The 15,218-nt window shown below is 36.5% G+C and overlaps 3 protein-coding genes across 8 annotated transcripts; 2 read left to right on the plus strand and 1 right to left on the minus strand.

Moving 5' to 3' along the window:
- The first annotated feature begins 718 nt into the window (after nucleotides 1–718).
- LOC109178072 (uncharacterized WD repeat-containing protein C2A9.03-like) lies at nucleotides 719–4,477 on the plus strand. Its single transcript, XM_019327583.1, has 10 exons — nucleotides 719–1,008; nucleotides 1,521–1,673; nucleotides 1,792–1,959; nucleotides 2,051–2,137; nucleotides 2,503–2,637; nucleotides 2,750–2,860; nucleotides 3,024–3,115; nucleotides 3,201–3,306; nucleotides 3,519–3,605; nucleotides 3,705–4,477. The coding sequence occupies exons 2-10, from the start codon at nucleotides 1,536–1,538 to the stop codon at nucleotides 4,116–4,118; spliced, it is 1,338 nt and encodes a 445-aa protein (XP_019183128.1). The 5' UTR covers nucleotides 719–1,008; nucleotides 1,521–1,535; the 3' UTR covers nucleotides 4,119–4,477.
- Nucleotides 4,478–7,790: 3,313 nt separating this feature from the next.
- On the plus strand, nucleotides 7,791–10,381 carry LOC109178118 (zinc finger protein 646-like). Of its 4 annotated transcripts, none has more exons than XM_019327658.1 (2): nucleotides 7,791–9,385; nucleotides 9,437–10,381. In XM_019327658.1, exons 1-2 carry the CDS (start codon nucleotides 8,378–8,380, stop codon nucleotides 9,935–9,937), a joined length of 1,509 nt encoding a protein of 502 aa, XP_019183203.1. In that variant the 5' UTR covers nucleotides 7,791–8,377; the 3' UTR covers nucleotides 9,938–10,381. The 4 variants fall into 4 exon arrangements, with proteins under 4 accessions (XP_019183203.1, XP_019183204.1, XP_019183206.1 ...); XM_019327659.1 differs by having other exon boundaries at nucleotides 7,791–9,380; nucleotides 9,432–10,381; XM_019327661.1 differs by having other exon boundaries at nucleotides 7,791–9,187; nucleotides 9,332–10,381.
- A 1,528-nt stretch (nucleotides 10,382–11,909) lies between these two features.
- Nucleotides 11,910–14,478, minus strand: LOC109178117 (WPP domain-interacting protein 2). Of its 3 annotated transcripts, none has more exons than XM_019327656.1 (3): nucleotides 14,270–14,478; nucleotides 13,012–14,004; nucleotides 11,910–12,640 (listed from the first exon to the last, which is right to left on the minus strand). In XM_019327656.1, exons 2-3 carry the CDS (start codon nucleotides 14,000–14,002, stop codon nucleotides 12,018–12,020), a joined length of 1,614 nt encoding a protein of 537 aa, XP_019183201.1. In that variant the 5' UTR covers nucleotides 14,003–14,004; nucleotides 14,270–14,478; the 3' UTR covers nucleotides 11,910–12,017. The 3 variants fall into 3 exon arrangements, with proteins under 3 accessions (XP_019183201.1, XP_019183202.1, XP_019183200.1); XM_019327657.1 differs by having other exon boundaries at nucleotides 13,012–13,440; nucleotides 13,474–14,478; XM_019327655.1 differs by having other exon boundaries at nucleotides 13,012–14,478.
- Nucleotides 14,479–15,218: the final 740 nt, after the last annotated feature.

Below are 15,218 nucleotides of genomic sequence, written 5' to 3' on the forward strand. Positions count from 1 at the left end.
TATATATATATATATATATATATATATATATATATATATATAGAGAGAGAGAGAGAGAGAGAGAGAGAGAGGGGAGAGAGAGGCAATTGGCAAGGAGTCCAATTTTAAATTTCAAAATTGCTTTATAGCATGGAGTATTGTCCTATTGGCATTACCTTTATGCAAGGGAAATAGAACAAACCATTGGGATTGTAAGGCCAAAGTACAATTAAACTCATAAGTTAGGTATACATTTAATAGTTTACTTGATATTTATCACTCTCACATAAATATACGCATGTTACAATTGAGATCAATCTTAGTTAAATTGATCGAACAGTTCACTTGATAATCATCAAATTCTAAAATTGACTCATGTGGAAATTGTTTATTTGTTTTTTTAGTTTGAGTTAGTCAACTATTAACAATACAGACCGATTATTTTCATTATAATTTTTTACCAATTAAAATTACAATATTGACTTTATTTAAAACACAGATTAGAGTAATAATTTTGTGTTTCTCATAAATAAAAAAGACCGCGTATATATAATTATATTATATAATTTATTTATTTATATAATATAATAGTTAGAAAATTTATATAATTTTTTCCAAAAAGATGAGAATATTATAGGCCTATGTAAAAAGAATTATAGTCCGTACATGTATTTATTGAGATTGAGATAATAATATATAAAAGGAAGGAGGGTAGTCGTCGGTACACAATTCACAATTCACAATTCACAATTCACAATTGGGTATAATGTGCGTAACCGACTTGTATTTCTACGGCAAACCTGTCACTTTCCTTCCCATTTCTTAACAGGGACGACTCACCCGCGGATAAACCCAACCCTAACTCCGAGGCTTTTTGCGATCTGCTGGCCAGGAACTGCAATTCCCTTTTCTCGCTACGCTAATTTTGATTACCTTCTTATATATGGTGATGTCCAATTTCCCGATTTCGTGATCGAGATCAACGGAGCTCGACCATTTTTTCCCTTAGCCCTTTCGATTTGCGTTAAGGTCGGATTTTTATCAACTATGCGTGCTTGTTTTGGCATGTGGGTTTGGGTAATTAATTGAATTGTGCTGCTTTATGTTCGTGGTAATTTGGTTTTGATGTTTTGGTGTTTTCTTATGATTTTAGGGTTCGTTATAATGTTAATTTTTGTTCCGGCTGGTTTGTTGTTTCCTTAATTCGGAGGATTTTGAATTGCCCTGAAATTTTGTGCATTTTTAGGGTTTTTGGCTGTGTGGTTATTGTGGAGTAATTGTTTGATTGGACATTAATATTATATGATATCTCTTTTAAGATTGATACAGAGGGATTATTAGGTGTTTATTGATGATGGGATAGAGGATGAAGATCAGTACCTTTTGCTTTGTTTTGTTTTTATCCCTGGCATGTAGTAGGCTCCAAATTCTCTTTCATTCATGGGTTAAACCTGCATATTTTTTTTTGTGATTTCAATGCTGGAATATATGTAATTTGCAGGGCTCTTGCTCAGGGCTTAACCTATGTTTTTTTCATTCAGGTTTGACAGTAAATCATGTCTCATCAAGGGGATGATGCTGATTACATGGCCGATGAGTATGAAATGGAGGATGTAGATGATGATATGGACGACGAGTTTCATGGCAGAGAGGAGATGGCTGCCTCAGACTCTGAGGATGATTTTGACTACATGGTCTGTTCACATGCATGTGAAATTAAATGATAAATTTTTATCATGATTTTTTTTTTTTTTTTTTTTTTTTGTTTCTATTGTATCTGAAGTTCATTCGGTTTGTTTGGTTCCAATATAGAACAATAAATTTCAAGATACATCTGCTGCTGAGGCCAGGAGAGGGAAAGACATCCAAGGGATTCCCTGGGAAAGGCTTAGCATAACAAGAGAGAAATACAGAAAGACTAGGCTTGAACAGTATAAGAACTATGAAAACATTCCTCAATCTGGGGATATATCAGAGAAAGTATAACTATATCTGTCTTTTGGTACTCTTTTCCCTTGTACTTGGTTTGTTTTCATGTGTTTAGTCCTGATGCTATATCCTTTATGGACAGGAATGCAATGCTACGGAAAAAGGAAATTTATATTATGAGTTTAGACGCAATGCAAGATCTGTGAAATCAACAATTTTACATTTCCAGGTAACAGTTTCTTATTGAATTTCTTAAGCACTGTGCTTCATCACTCTATGCATGGACCATTTTCTTGCCCTCATTGGTCAGTAGGAATGAAGGACCATTCATAATGTGAAAAATGCATGTGGAATTCATGTTCTTTTTCTTTTCAATGCTGGTTTGGAGGGATGCATTGTTCATACCATCCTTGAGGCCTGGAGCTATGTTTGAATACCCTGCTGATCCTCATCACTGCCATTGAGCAGACTAAACCCATTTATTGAAGTGCTGTTTTTATGTATTATTATGGATGCCTAAATTGGAGATATGTGATTAATTGGTGGTTTCCATTGAAAACTGAAGACTTTTTTTTTTTTGGTCTTGTGACATAGTTGAGGAATTTAGTCTGGGCAACTTCAAAACATGATGTCTATCTAATGTCGCATTTCTCCGTTATGCATTGGTCTACCATGACTCAATCCAAGAGCGAAGTGCTCAATGTCTCAGGGCATGTGGCACCTTCCGAGGTATGCATTTTAGATGTCTTTTGCTTGTGTTATCAAGCCACTAGAGTGAAAAGTATTTTCTTCACTTACAGTCTTTATATACAATGTTATCTGTTTTTTTCACCAACTGCAGAAACATCCTGGAAGCTTATTGGAAGGATTCACACAGACTCAAGTCAGCACTTTAGCAGTAAAAGATAATCTACTTGTTGCTGGTGGGTTTCAAGGAGAGCTTATTTGCAAGGTGGTATTATGGCATGTCTACTAATATAAGAAAGTTATTGCTTTTATCTGATAGTATTGGGATTTTTTATTCAATCCTGTGCTTGTGATATGGTTTTGTTTCTTAAGTGGGTTAAAATACTGCTTAGGCATAAGGCACTGATGTTCATGTAATCTAAATGCAGTATTTAGATAGGCCTGGAGTTTGCTTTTGTTCCCGCACAACTTATGATGATAATGCCATAACTAATGCTGTTGAGATACACACCACTCCCAGGTATTTATGTTATTGTAATCAGTGATCACATATGATGATTATCAGTTTGAATGGGGGCTAAGCTTTGTATTTCTTCATTCATCAGTGGTGCACTTCATTTTATAGCTTCAAATAATGATTGTGGAGTCAGAGATTTTGATATGGAGAAATTTCAACTGTCTAAGCATTTCCGGTTTCCTTGGCCAGTGAATGTAAGCCCTTCTCTCTGCCTCTGTGTGTGTGTACTATATATTTATATTTGTTAATCTATGATTTATAGTATGGCTCATATTCCATCCAAATGTGTTCATAATATATACTTAGCATTAAAAATCCTTGTACATCAATTGTGGCTATCCATCCATTGTTGCTTGCATTGGGAGATTCTTCCTTCTTTCTCTAAGAAACCTTTTTATGCTTGCAGCACACAGCCTTGAGCCCTGATGGCAAGCTTCTTATTATAGTTGGGGATAACCCAGATGGTATGCTGGTAGACTCTAGAAGTGGAAAGGTCTGTTGGACACATGAATGTTGATATAGAATTCTTCACAATGGTAAATTGTTATACCTGAATAAGGAACTAAAAAATGGCATCTGATAATATGGACAGGTTGTTGCACCTCTGTGTGGACACTTGGACTTCTCGTTTGCATCATCGTGGCATCCCGATGGTTTTACATTTGCTACCGGAAACCAGGACAAAACCTGTAGAGTTTGGGACGTACGCAACTTGTCAAAGTCAGTGACTGCTTTGAAGGGTAACCTGGGAGCCATTCGGTCTATTCGCTACTCATCGGATGGAAGATTTATGGCCATGGCAGAGCCTGCAGACTTCGTCCATGTTTTTGACGTGAAAAGCGGGTATAGCAAGGAACAAGAAATCGACTTCTTTGGGGAGATATCAGGGATGTCATTCAGTCCGGACACGGAGTCCCTTTTCGTTGGGATTTGGGATCGAACATATGGTAGCCTTTTGGAGCTTGGACGGCGTCACAACTACTCATACCTTGATACCTTTATCTAAAATTCACTCCCATTGGTGTGAAGCGTTTGAGTGTTCCGCCTATTGGTGCAACTGTGTAAAGCAGTAGCCTAGTACGCACCACTAGGGGAATGAGGTGTAAAATGTTTTATGTTGTGCTATGTTGGCTGGTCTTTCAAATTGATTGTGACATTTGTCATAAATGTAGAATGGAGGAATGAATATGTATAGAAGGCTAGAGAAACTCCAGTCAGTGATATGGACATGAACAAAACAAGTAGAGTGAGGGGGGGCTGGGAATGGGACTGGGATTTCTCACTTTGTTTCTGGGACTCCAAAACCTTTCTTCAGAGTTGCTCTGCATTTATATCAATAACTCAACCATTTTACGATTTGCGTTACTTTTTTCTCTATTGTTATCTTGGAATGTGAAAATTGCAGTATCAACAATTTTGACACTGTTGAAGTTATCTATAAATAATTAAATATTTGAGATTTGGTCAAATAGGTCATTCACTCTTACAAGATAAAGATGAGCAATTAGGTTCTTGAGTTTTTAAAAGGTTCAATTATCACCTCTAATTAAGTCTAATTTATTGGTAACAAATAGGTTATTGGTAAAATTATGTTGTTGACCGCCCTCAAGTTATTGTTAACATGAAAAAGTTGATAGCCGGTGGGCAAATCGAGTTTCCACCAAAACAGTTATAATTGAAGGTTATAGATCTATTAACGGTTGACGAGTTTAATGAACCTTTTAAAAGTTCAAAAACTTAATTGTTCTATCAAGTAAAGTTCAATGACTTATTTGGTATTTTTCTCTAAATACTTAAGTGCTAAAATCTATATCCTCCAGGATTTAATCCCAACATGAATCAAACAAGTATTATGCATATATAGTTATACATAATACAAAACATACTAGTATGGGATGACAACTTATAAAAAAAAAAAAAATCAATTTAATTACATATCAAAGGAGAATGTGGCATGGATGCATTCTTTACTTTGCTTAATGTGAAAAAAAAAAAAAAAAAGAAGAAGAAAATGATGGGCAAGAAATTCAAAGACCCTTTGATTTGACCGACATAACATAAGCCTAAGAAAAAAAATAAAATTGATAGATGTTAATGGCATCATCATCATCATCAAATAGTCTCTTCTATAGTTGTATTCATCAATCATGGAATTTTGGAAATCCAATTTTGTTGACTTCCCATTTCCCAAACATGGCACCCATTTTGTGATCGTTTGTCTCAATCTCATCTCATTTTTTATTGACTAAAGAGCTCTTTTAAGAAATCTAAACAGTAAAACTTCTTTCAAAATGGATTTTTACATTACACATAAATCCCAATACTATATATATATTTGTATGTGTAATTGTAACATTTTCGTCCATAGGGTAATACACACATGTATATATATATATTTTTTTTAAAAATTGGGATTTTATAAATAATAAAGGAAGGAAATTGTTTTGGGGATTTGGTAAGGGGTTACGTTGAAGCTGAATGGCAACAGTTATATAAGACATACGCCATAAATCTGGGTTGTTACCTTGTTGGTTCAATCCAGTCTAGGGGTACAAATGGAAATAAATTAATTAGATCGTCAAAACCGCGTGGAAACATGTTTATTAAGGTAATTAATCATCCTCATTGAACCCAAAATCAATTCTCGTGTTTTAACTACCCTAAAAAATATCTTTGACAGGACAACGTTGGATGATTGGATCCGCCATGGGAGAAGTTTATGCTGTGCATGTATACAAATTATTCAAGGAGGATCAATATGCTCATTGAATAGATGCCGTTCATGTGTTATATTGTTCACGACAGGCTCAATCGCGAGAATGTCGAGAAGAAAATTATTCTTAGTTTTACACTTACACTTATTTCCACACTTTTGATCACAAATTCAATTTTTTGTCAATACCTTTGCGATTTGCCTCTCCTATGTAGTTTATGGGCTATTACATAGGAGTGATGTTTACTTCATATATAGACAATCTTAGGTTAAGGTGGGTCTTCTCCTAACACCCAAAAATAAAAAATAAAAAAAAAATAATACATAACATTAAAAATTGTAATGAGATAGAGGTCTATTTTGTTATAATTACATGGAGTTAATTGTAAAATTTTCAATCAAATCTTTTTATGTATAAAGTAGATAGGTTGTGATCTTGAAAACTTAATTACGAAGAGAGATTTTAACCATGGAGGATCTCAAATTTTGAGTACCTAACTGACCAAAAATAAATAAGTAAATAAATAAAAGAGAATTTCTATGATGTGAAGTTTTAATGAACATTTTTCTTTCGGCCAATGACTTGTGGTTTAATGGTAACTTTTCCAAATGAGTCTCATAGGTTTGAACTCCAATGAAGGCAATATTGACTTTTTATGTTTTAGTAAGTTAAAATTTAAAATTGTAACAAAATTAATAGTACTCAAAAAATGGACATTTTTTTATTTTAAAATTTCTAAGTGTTAGTTAATTTTTGTTTAGAATGATAAATTTAAATAATATCATAATTTATTCGGAAGGGAGTAATACTTTAATATAGACACAAAATTAAATCAATATCTTTATTCCATATATATGTTTTGCATACATTTTTCCTTGGAGACTTTAACCTTGACTAAGCTACTAATTAACCAATTTTTCGTCAAACTGTTGTTGCAAACAAGTTGTCGATAGATTATATTTGTATGATGATGATTAATAAATAATATAACGTTGAATAAGTTTTTAATAATGTTGGTTTAATAAACAAGTCTAACTTATACTAAAGATTTTAACCCCCTAGTGGCAAGAGAGTGTAAAGCTCTCATATTATTTGTGCAATTTTCAGCTTCGTCCAATTGAATTGGAGTAGTAAATCAGATATATTCATTGCAAAGTTAATAATCGTATGTATTTGATGACTGCAATAGTTTTATGTATTCATCCCAAAGTCAATAATTGTGCAGATTAGATGACTGCTATATTTTAATTCTTTCCAAAAGGTTGAATTCTCAACTTTAAGGGTCGTCACACTCCGGCCCAACAGAGCATCAAGTTAATCTCAAGTTGACGTCGCATGTTGTGGTTCGGAAGATCAGCCAAGCTCCTTTTTTTATTTATTTTTTTTATTTTTATTTTTTATGACAAATGGTGTTGAAATGGTTTGATCATACAATTTTTATAAATTACTTTTTTTTTTTGGTTTTATTTTTAGAATGATATGTTTAAAAAAAAAAGGTTAAAAATAAATGAGAGATCTGAAATGGAGTCAATCCCAAATTTGTCTTACCTTATTTATACTCCATTCATTCACCAATTAAAACTTAATATGAGAGACAAATTAGCAATATATTTGATCTTCACATTGAAGATGTAATTTAACTGAAATTATACTTTAAAATGAAAAGTAATGTAGTAAACATAATAATTTTTTTATATGGAAACAAATCATAATCATCGATCTCGTATTTGTTCTTTTTTTTCCTAATATGTGTCTGTGTAGCCATATACACACACATGTATTTTTTGAGTAAGCCTTACTAACTATGTTACACATATATATAATCAAATAAAATAAAATTAAATATATATAAAAGTAGAAATTAAAATAAATTTGATTGTAGTTGATGGGCGGGGAGTGTAGAATGAATAATTTGGAAAGAATTTAAAGAGAGAAAAAAGAGGCAAAGCAAAGGGTGGAGTGAATTACGAAAGAGCAGTTACGAATAGCAGCGAAAGAAAGACTCTTCATTCCAATCTCTCTCTCTCTCTCTCTCGACTCTCCCTCCTTATCTTCTTTTCTCTTCTTCTTCGATCTTCTTCTTCTTCAGTTATAATCTCCTCCGATATCATCCATGCTAATCCTAATCCTAATTAACACCATTTTTTCTTCTTCCTTTCTCGCCGCTTCCCCTACCCTACCTTACCTAGCTCCATCTTTACAATCCTCTAATTTTTCCGTCTTCTTTGTTTTAGCTGAGATTAGATGATGGGAAGATTATATGAGACTAGAAACCGCCGTCCTTCCTTCGTTCTTGATTCCGATATACATATGCCCGCATAATCTTCTCTGATCTCAGCTCCTAGGATCTTTTCTTCATAAAGTTGGGAGCTTTGAACGAGGTAGTGTGGGAATTACTGGCAAACTTTTTCTTAGTGATTGATCAGCTGCAGGATCTTATGTAATCTCATCATCCCTCACTTTCTTGATCATCTATCGTTTCACATACTATACATACCCATCATCGAATCTCATCGATCTGTTTACTAGTAGCTGGGGTTAGTTTGTTTCAATGGTGGAAGAGTTAGAGAATCAGCTGTCACAGGAAACAATAATCAAGAAGGGTCAGCTGCGGTTTGATGGAGGTGATGGGAGGCGGCTGAGTATAAAGCTCAAGAATGTTCCCAAGGAGGAGGATCAGGAAGAAGAAGAAGAAGAGGGGTATGAGGTTTTTGATGGTGAGAGTGAGAAAAAGATTATTACCCGGATCTGCCATGTCTGTAACAAAGGGTTTAGCTCCGGGAAAGCTTTGGGGGGTCATATGAGGATTCATGGCCAGCAGTACAAGAAGCGTAAAGAAGATGCGGCGTTCCAAGTAAAAGAAGATGAGGAAGAAGAGGATGAATATGAATATTGTTATGATGACAACGAAGAAGACGAACGTGTTGTTATCCGTCGTGGTGGTATTGTGGAGAGGATGAAGAAGAAGAGGAGGAAGAGGTTTATGAAGAAGATGAAAATGGTGGTTCCTGTTTGTTTGATATGCGGAAAGGATTTTCAGTCGATGAAATCACTGTATGGGCACATGAGATCTCACCCGAGGAATTGGAAAGGGATTCATCCGCCGGCGGAGACCGCCGAGAATCCCGTGGTTTCAGGTGGCGCCGCTACCGTGGTGGATTTAAACAAGGCTTTGAAGTGTTGGTCGGTGACTGCCAAGAGAGGCCGGAAGGTGATGAGCGGCGGCGATCAGACTTCCAGCTTGTCGGAGGACACGGAGGAGGAACAGCTGCGGGACGCTGCTCACGAGCTCATGATGTTAGCTCACGGCGCGTCGCACCACGACCAGGAACTCGACAGCAAATCTCTGTCGTACAAGGTTGTCGACGACGAACATGGAGACCGGAACAATTGGGTTAATCTTGATTTCACGGTGAGGAAACCTGCTCCTTTTTCCGTTGGAAAGCAGCAGCTGAGAATTGACGGCGGCAACACGAAAAATCTGCGACCAAACACGAGCCGCGTTATGACTAAGAATAATGTACGAGGAAAAGCAAAGGCTATGCCGGAAAATCAAGAAGCGGCAGCTTTTGGAGGTTTCACAGAGAACTCCTCATTAGGCGGTGAAGAATCAAAGAAGAAATCGATTATTATTTCTGGACATAGAGAAACCACTTATAACAACATAGCCAATGAGAACACGAGGAAAAAGAGGAAGAAGTTGATCAAGTTGAAAGATTTGGGGTCTGTTCATCACAATGCTGCCGCCGCTGTTGATCATGATAATCGGACTCTGGCGGCGGAAAAGTACAAGTGCAGCGAGTGTGATAAGTGGTTCCGAAGCCACCAAGCTTTGGGGGGCCATAAGTCAAGCCACAACAAATTGTGCAAGATGGTCATTCAAAACTCCATAGATGATGATGATCAAGTTCCATTAATGCCATCAATCCAAGTCACAAATTCCCCGGGTGAACTCAGCCACACCACCGCTGGCGGCGGCGGAGGTAGCAGCCAACACCGCCACCACCAAATTCTCGATTTTGATCTGAATGAAGTGCCCCAGACGACGGAGGAGGAAAATGAAGCCGCAGCTGCAGATCAGATTATGGGTATGCTCCAATTTCTTGACTGACTTTAGTGATGAGGTGAAAATTTCCCAGTTTTTACTGAACTGACGATGAGAAATCAACCGTAGCAGTCAGTTTTGACCCGTACTTTGAATTTACTGATGATGATGATGATGATGTTAAATTTTCTTTCAAGATTACTAGTGTAAAATCTGGGGGGGAAATGTGTTTAGGTTGCATGTAGTAGCTAGCTAGCTAAGAACAAAGAGGAACCATCGTGGTTTTGGCTCTTCTGAACATTTCTTGATCTATTGATCACAGCTGAAAGCAGTAGGGGATTCATTCTTGTCCTTTTGTGCTTCAATTTCTTCACGGAAAGCATGGTTGTCCAACAAGCTTGCTGTGGGGAAACAACCCATCAATGCTTTTTTCTTTTGTTTTTGTCGTCTGCCTTTAATTTGTAGCTAAGGATCGGATATGTGCATCATCATCATCATATCAAATGTTTTTAATAATTAATTTTGTCCATCTTCTAACCATTTCTTCAATGTTTTTTTTCATAATTAAAAAATACAGTAATCTTTAATATGATGGTTCATCTGTCCTATTGTTGTTTTCAAACTGAGAGGATGTAAATCATGGTAACTTACGTGAATATATAGACTAAACCTTACTACGCTGTCCTAGATTATTGTTCTCAAACTTCACCCATGTGACCAACTGAGCTGCCCAATAATGATAATGTATGTGTTTCTGGTTTATTTGTGAGGTAGGTAGAAAGTTTTGAGAACCTTTGATGATAGTGAGGAGAAAGGGAGGAGATTATGAAATTAAAATGGCAAAAGTCAAGACCCCATTGGGATTATTATTATGACCTTTAAGCTTTCCTTGCAAGTATCAATCTTGGAGTTGTATCATCATCATTAACATTATATTATGTGTGGAAAGTGTTACAAGTAGTGAACAACAACATTTGAGATTACAGCTTTTAAAAGCTCAACTCCACATATACAAACAAAAGGTGTCATCCATACATAGATTAGATAAGTATCTTCCAACCCATCTTTTAAAAAGAATACAAAAGCACCTTTCACCCCCACTTCATTCCTTACAAATTAAATACTTCTTTTTTCCTTCGCCCCTTGAATTCTCACTTATACAAAAACGCACACACATACCTATATTCACTAGACCAAGTCAAGATATATAACATTGTTCCCAAAAGGTTGAATCCCCAACCCCGATCCAACAAAGCATTTGTAAATAATGGTAACTCAACTGAACACAAAGGCTAGACTTTTGCTGACTGCACACAAAGAGACCTGAGAGGTTGCTTCCACAATATCGCTGATTAGACTCGATCCCAGGTTATGGTTTCGAAACTTCTTCACCCATGTGATCAATTGAGCTGTCCATGCGGGCAAGATATATATAACATGACTACATGAGCAACACTCTTGCAATTGCAATGCCTTTAATATAACGGAACTACGTATTTTGACATAAATTACTCTGATCTTGATATAAAATTTAATTTCGTAAATTAGGGTTTAGGCTAGTTTGATGATAGTTAAAAAAAAAAGGTTGGTGCGAGGAGGAAGAAAGGTGTGTCAAACTGTACAAGGTTGGCACATTCTCGTGAACACATGAAAGCAACAGGAAACACCTTAGCTTGTATCACTTACTTTTTGACTTTACATAACCTCTCTAAATGGTATTCAAACTTGCATAACTCGTACATAGATTCATACTTATTCTCGTGAAAAACAGTTCTACACATTTACACTTTTAAGTTTTTATTACTCGATTATTAGTGCTACAAAAACTCCGGGTGGCTGATAACCCTAACAACCCTCACTATTACATGAATGTGCACTCTACCTAAACCTCGCCGTATAGCCCTAGCTGTCAAAAAACCATAATGAGGTAAACCAGACAACCAGTCTAGGTTACTCGTTCGTACCTTGTGGTTACCAAGTCAACTATCAGCCTCAGTGCCTCAACAATGATATGGAGAATATGGTAAAGTATACAAAGTACAATGAAGTGATACCAAGATTATATTTGAAAGCAACTAAGTAAGGTTTGAGATGCATTTAGGATGATAAATTACAAAAACGAAGAGAAAACCTTGCTTCCTCAAAATTATGTAGGTACAACGGGAGTAAGGTGATGGGGAGACAACTGAAAGATGAACAGTCCAACGACGAGAACTAGTAGTATCAGCTGTGAACAGAAGCAGAAAGTGTGTTTAAAGACGCTTTTCTGTAGTTTTAGAGTGTCATCAGCAGAACTGACCATGTTTTTGCAGTAGTTCTCCAACTTCTCCGCTTCCTTCTTCAGCATTTCAGCCTTCTGTTCTGCATCTCCGAGTTTGTTCACCATATTATCTGAAGCTAGAGCCTTTTGTTGTTCTAAGAGAGTGATTTGATCAGATACTGCAGCTTTTGACACCAAGAACTCAACTTCAGTTTCAATTTTCTGTTTAAAGAGGGTTTCAAGCTCGGTTTCTATGTCTAAGGTGGGCTGCATTGCAGTCTGTCTCTCCCCCGTTCTTGGCCCGTTGCTTATAATGGACTCGAGCTCATTCACTTTAGCATCCTTTAATGTAAGCATCGATGTTGCCTCCTCAAGCTTGCTTTCAGTAAGTTTCAGAACCTGTTTCTGGCTAATCACCTCATTTTCCAAGGAATCAAAAGAATCTTGCATGCCATTAACCGGTTCCAAATGCTCAGCTTCTTTTGCTATTTCTTTGAACTTTTGAACCTCTGCATAAAGATAAAAGCTCTTTCTTTCAACTAAATTATGTCCAGTCAATTTTGTCAGGCAAAAAGGGGAATGCAAACATCTATTCTGTTCAAACACAACTTATAGCCACAGAGATCAATCCAGATTTCAATAAAATCAGACAAGAAACATTTCAGCTGTGCTTAGAACTGACTATAAAATCCTCTAAGCTTAAAGCTAACAACAACTTCTACTGACATTCATGAATACAAGTTGTCTTAATCCCAAATAGTTATCATGGTATCTTTGGAAAAATGTATAACTATAAAATCAAAAGCTGAAACGTAAAAATAAGGAAGGTAATAAATACACATTATTAATCAAAAGTTTATAACATAAAGGGAAGACCCACCCCTTTCCAGTGCTTCCTGGGCAGTTTGGAGTGTGAAGATAGATCCGATCACAGGATCATGATCCGTTGAAGTGCCCTGGTTCTCACTTTTCTCATCTTTTGCCTCCCAAGATGACTCGGCAGATAGACCTTCCTGCAATACATCTTCAAACTGTCCGGTATTCCCATCATTATAACTAGCTTGAAGGTCATCATCGCCAACTTTTCCTTCACATTCCTTATCTTCATCTCTATTTTCTCCATCAGAATTCAATGGCCTCTCTCCTTTTGTCCCGTTACTTTTCAGGCTACTAGTACCCCCCTGCATAAAGACAAAGTTGGAGCTTCTTGAGTCAGATTCCATGCTGGAATGAGAGTTTTCCTTGTCAATTTTAACCCTTTCTCCTCTAAGCTTCTTACTAGATTCTGTCCAATCCTTGCTCTGCTGGCCTTTCTGAACTGAAGTACCCAAATTGTTTTGGCTCAAATTCGCCAAGTTCTTATTACCTGCGGGTTTTTTATTCCTCGGGGGGTTTGAAGCACTATCACTACTCTGATCCTCACTATTCTCCAAGTCTTCCCCAGCCATAAAAGCAGAACCATGAACAGCCACTGAATTGCCAATCAAACTCACAAATTCACTGCTCTGTTGCGAGGTTCCAGCAGAATAGCGCACAGATTTTGCAGAATTCTTACTCGAACTCGACAAATCCCGCTTCACAATCAACTTACTAGTATCTATATTACTATCCCCATCCTTCTTTACTTCCCCCCTATTGATCCTCTTCCATTTCCTCAGTCCATACCCTTTTGTTGTAGGTGAAGGCGTCGTCGATTTCACTGCCACCGCCTCCTCAGTAACTTCAAATCCCTTCCCCTTAGTCTCCATTGATTCATTATCATGCTCGTTCACACAATTCCCATAAGCTCCCAATTTCTCAGAATTTGAATTGCTAACCGTTTCACTAACCTCCACCGCTCCAGTTGCTGAACACTCACCTTCCAACTCCATCACTACCAAAATGCTAAAACTTTGAGCTCCAAATGACGGATACCCAGAAGTCACACTCAGATCAAGATCCAAAACTACCAACTATTATTCCAGCTGTGGCTACTCTCCAATTTTTTATTTTTTATTTTTTTATAAAAACATTTGAAATCGAAATCGCACCCAAGTTACACTGAATTACTCTTAGCAGCTTCGCATTTAATTCGCGAGAAAATAATCAAAATAACTACGGAGTAAATAATACGCAACTGAAATCAACAATTAGCTTACCTTTTGCTCCATAACTAAGGCGTCGACGACGAAAAAAAATGGATGAACGAGAACCCTAGCTGCACTGTGGATTTGGAGATTAATAGCCACGAAATTACATACAGAAAAATACTAAAATAACAAGAAAACAACGGTTTATTTCATGAAAATATTCTTCCATTTTTTTCTGAAAAATAAAATAAAATAAAAGAAGAAGAAGATCGTAAAATAATGTTGATTTAAGATATGAGCCCTCCGTACGTAGTATTCATTGGAACGAGGAAAGAAGAGCCACGTGGGAGATGTCCTGATGATCTGGATACCCACATGACGTGTCGTGTCTGGAGGTGACTCGCAGACTCGGTGAGTTAAAGGACCGGGTCGGTATTTCGGTGGTGGGCTTGGACTTGGGCCGACAGCTTCCATTTTTCATTTGTCTTAAAAGGTTGTCTTTTTTCTTTATAAAAAGAGGTTGTTTTTAAAAATAATAATTAATTGTAATTGATTTCTCTGCCAAAAAGTTTAACAATAAAATACAAAGCCCAATTAAAAAAAAGTGTTGCAGCTCTCCTAAGCACATGCAGCCAGGATGCAAGGAAGGGTGTTAGATTAAAAGAATACATGATGACATAATGAGCCATTAATTAAGGTGTAAAGGTGATTAATGGACCATTAATTGTGATTTAATTTAAGATATGGAAAAAAATTAATGAGAAAGGAAATACATGGGTCCAAAGGAATTGATTATAGGCTCCAAGCTCTGAATTCATATCATTTTCCAGCTTAAACACAATCATCATATGAATCAGGAAGGCATAATGAAAGACAGAAGCTTTTGGCAATAAACATAATACAGAACATGGGAAATCCTTAATCATGATATGACAGAACATGGCAAATCCTTGATTAGTTCATTATAGAATGCAGAATTATACTAACTCTCCTCTCCGTCCACCATGTGCATCAGATC

Source organism: Ipomoea nil, unplaced genomic scaffold (genome assembly GCF_001879475.1).
Source record: "Ipomoea nil cultivar Tokyo-kokei standard unplaced genomic scaffold, Asagao_1.1 scaffold0813, whole genome shotgun sequence".
NCBI classification, from domain to species: domain Eukaryota; kingdom Viridiplantae; phylum Streptophyta; class Magnoliopsida; order Solanales; family Convolvulaceae; genus Ipomoea; species Ipomoea nil.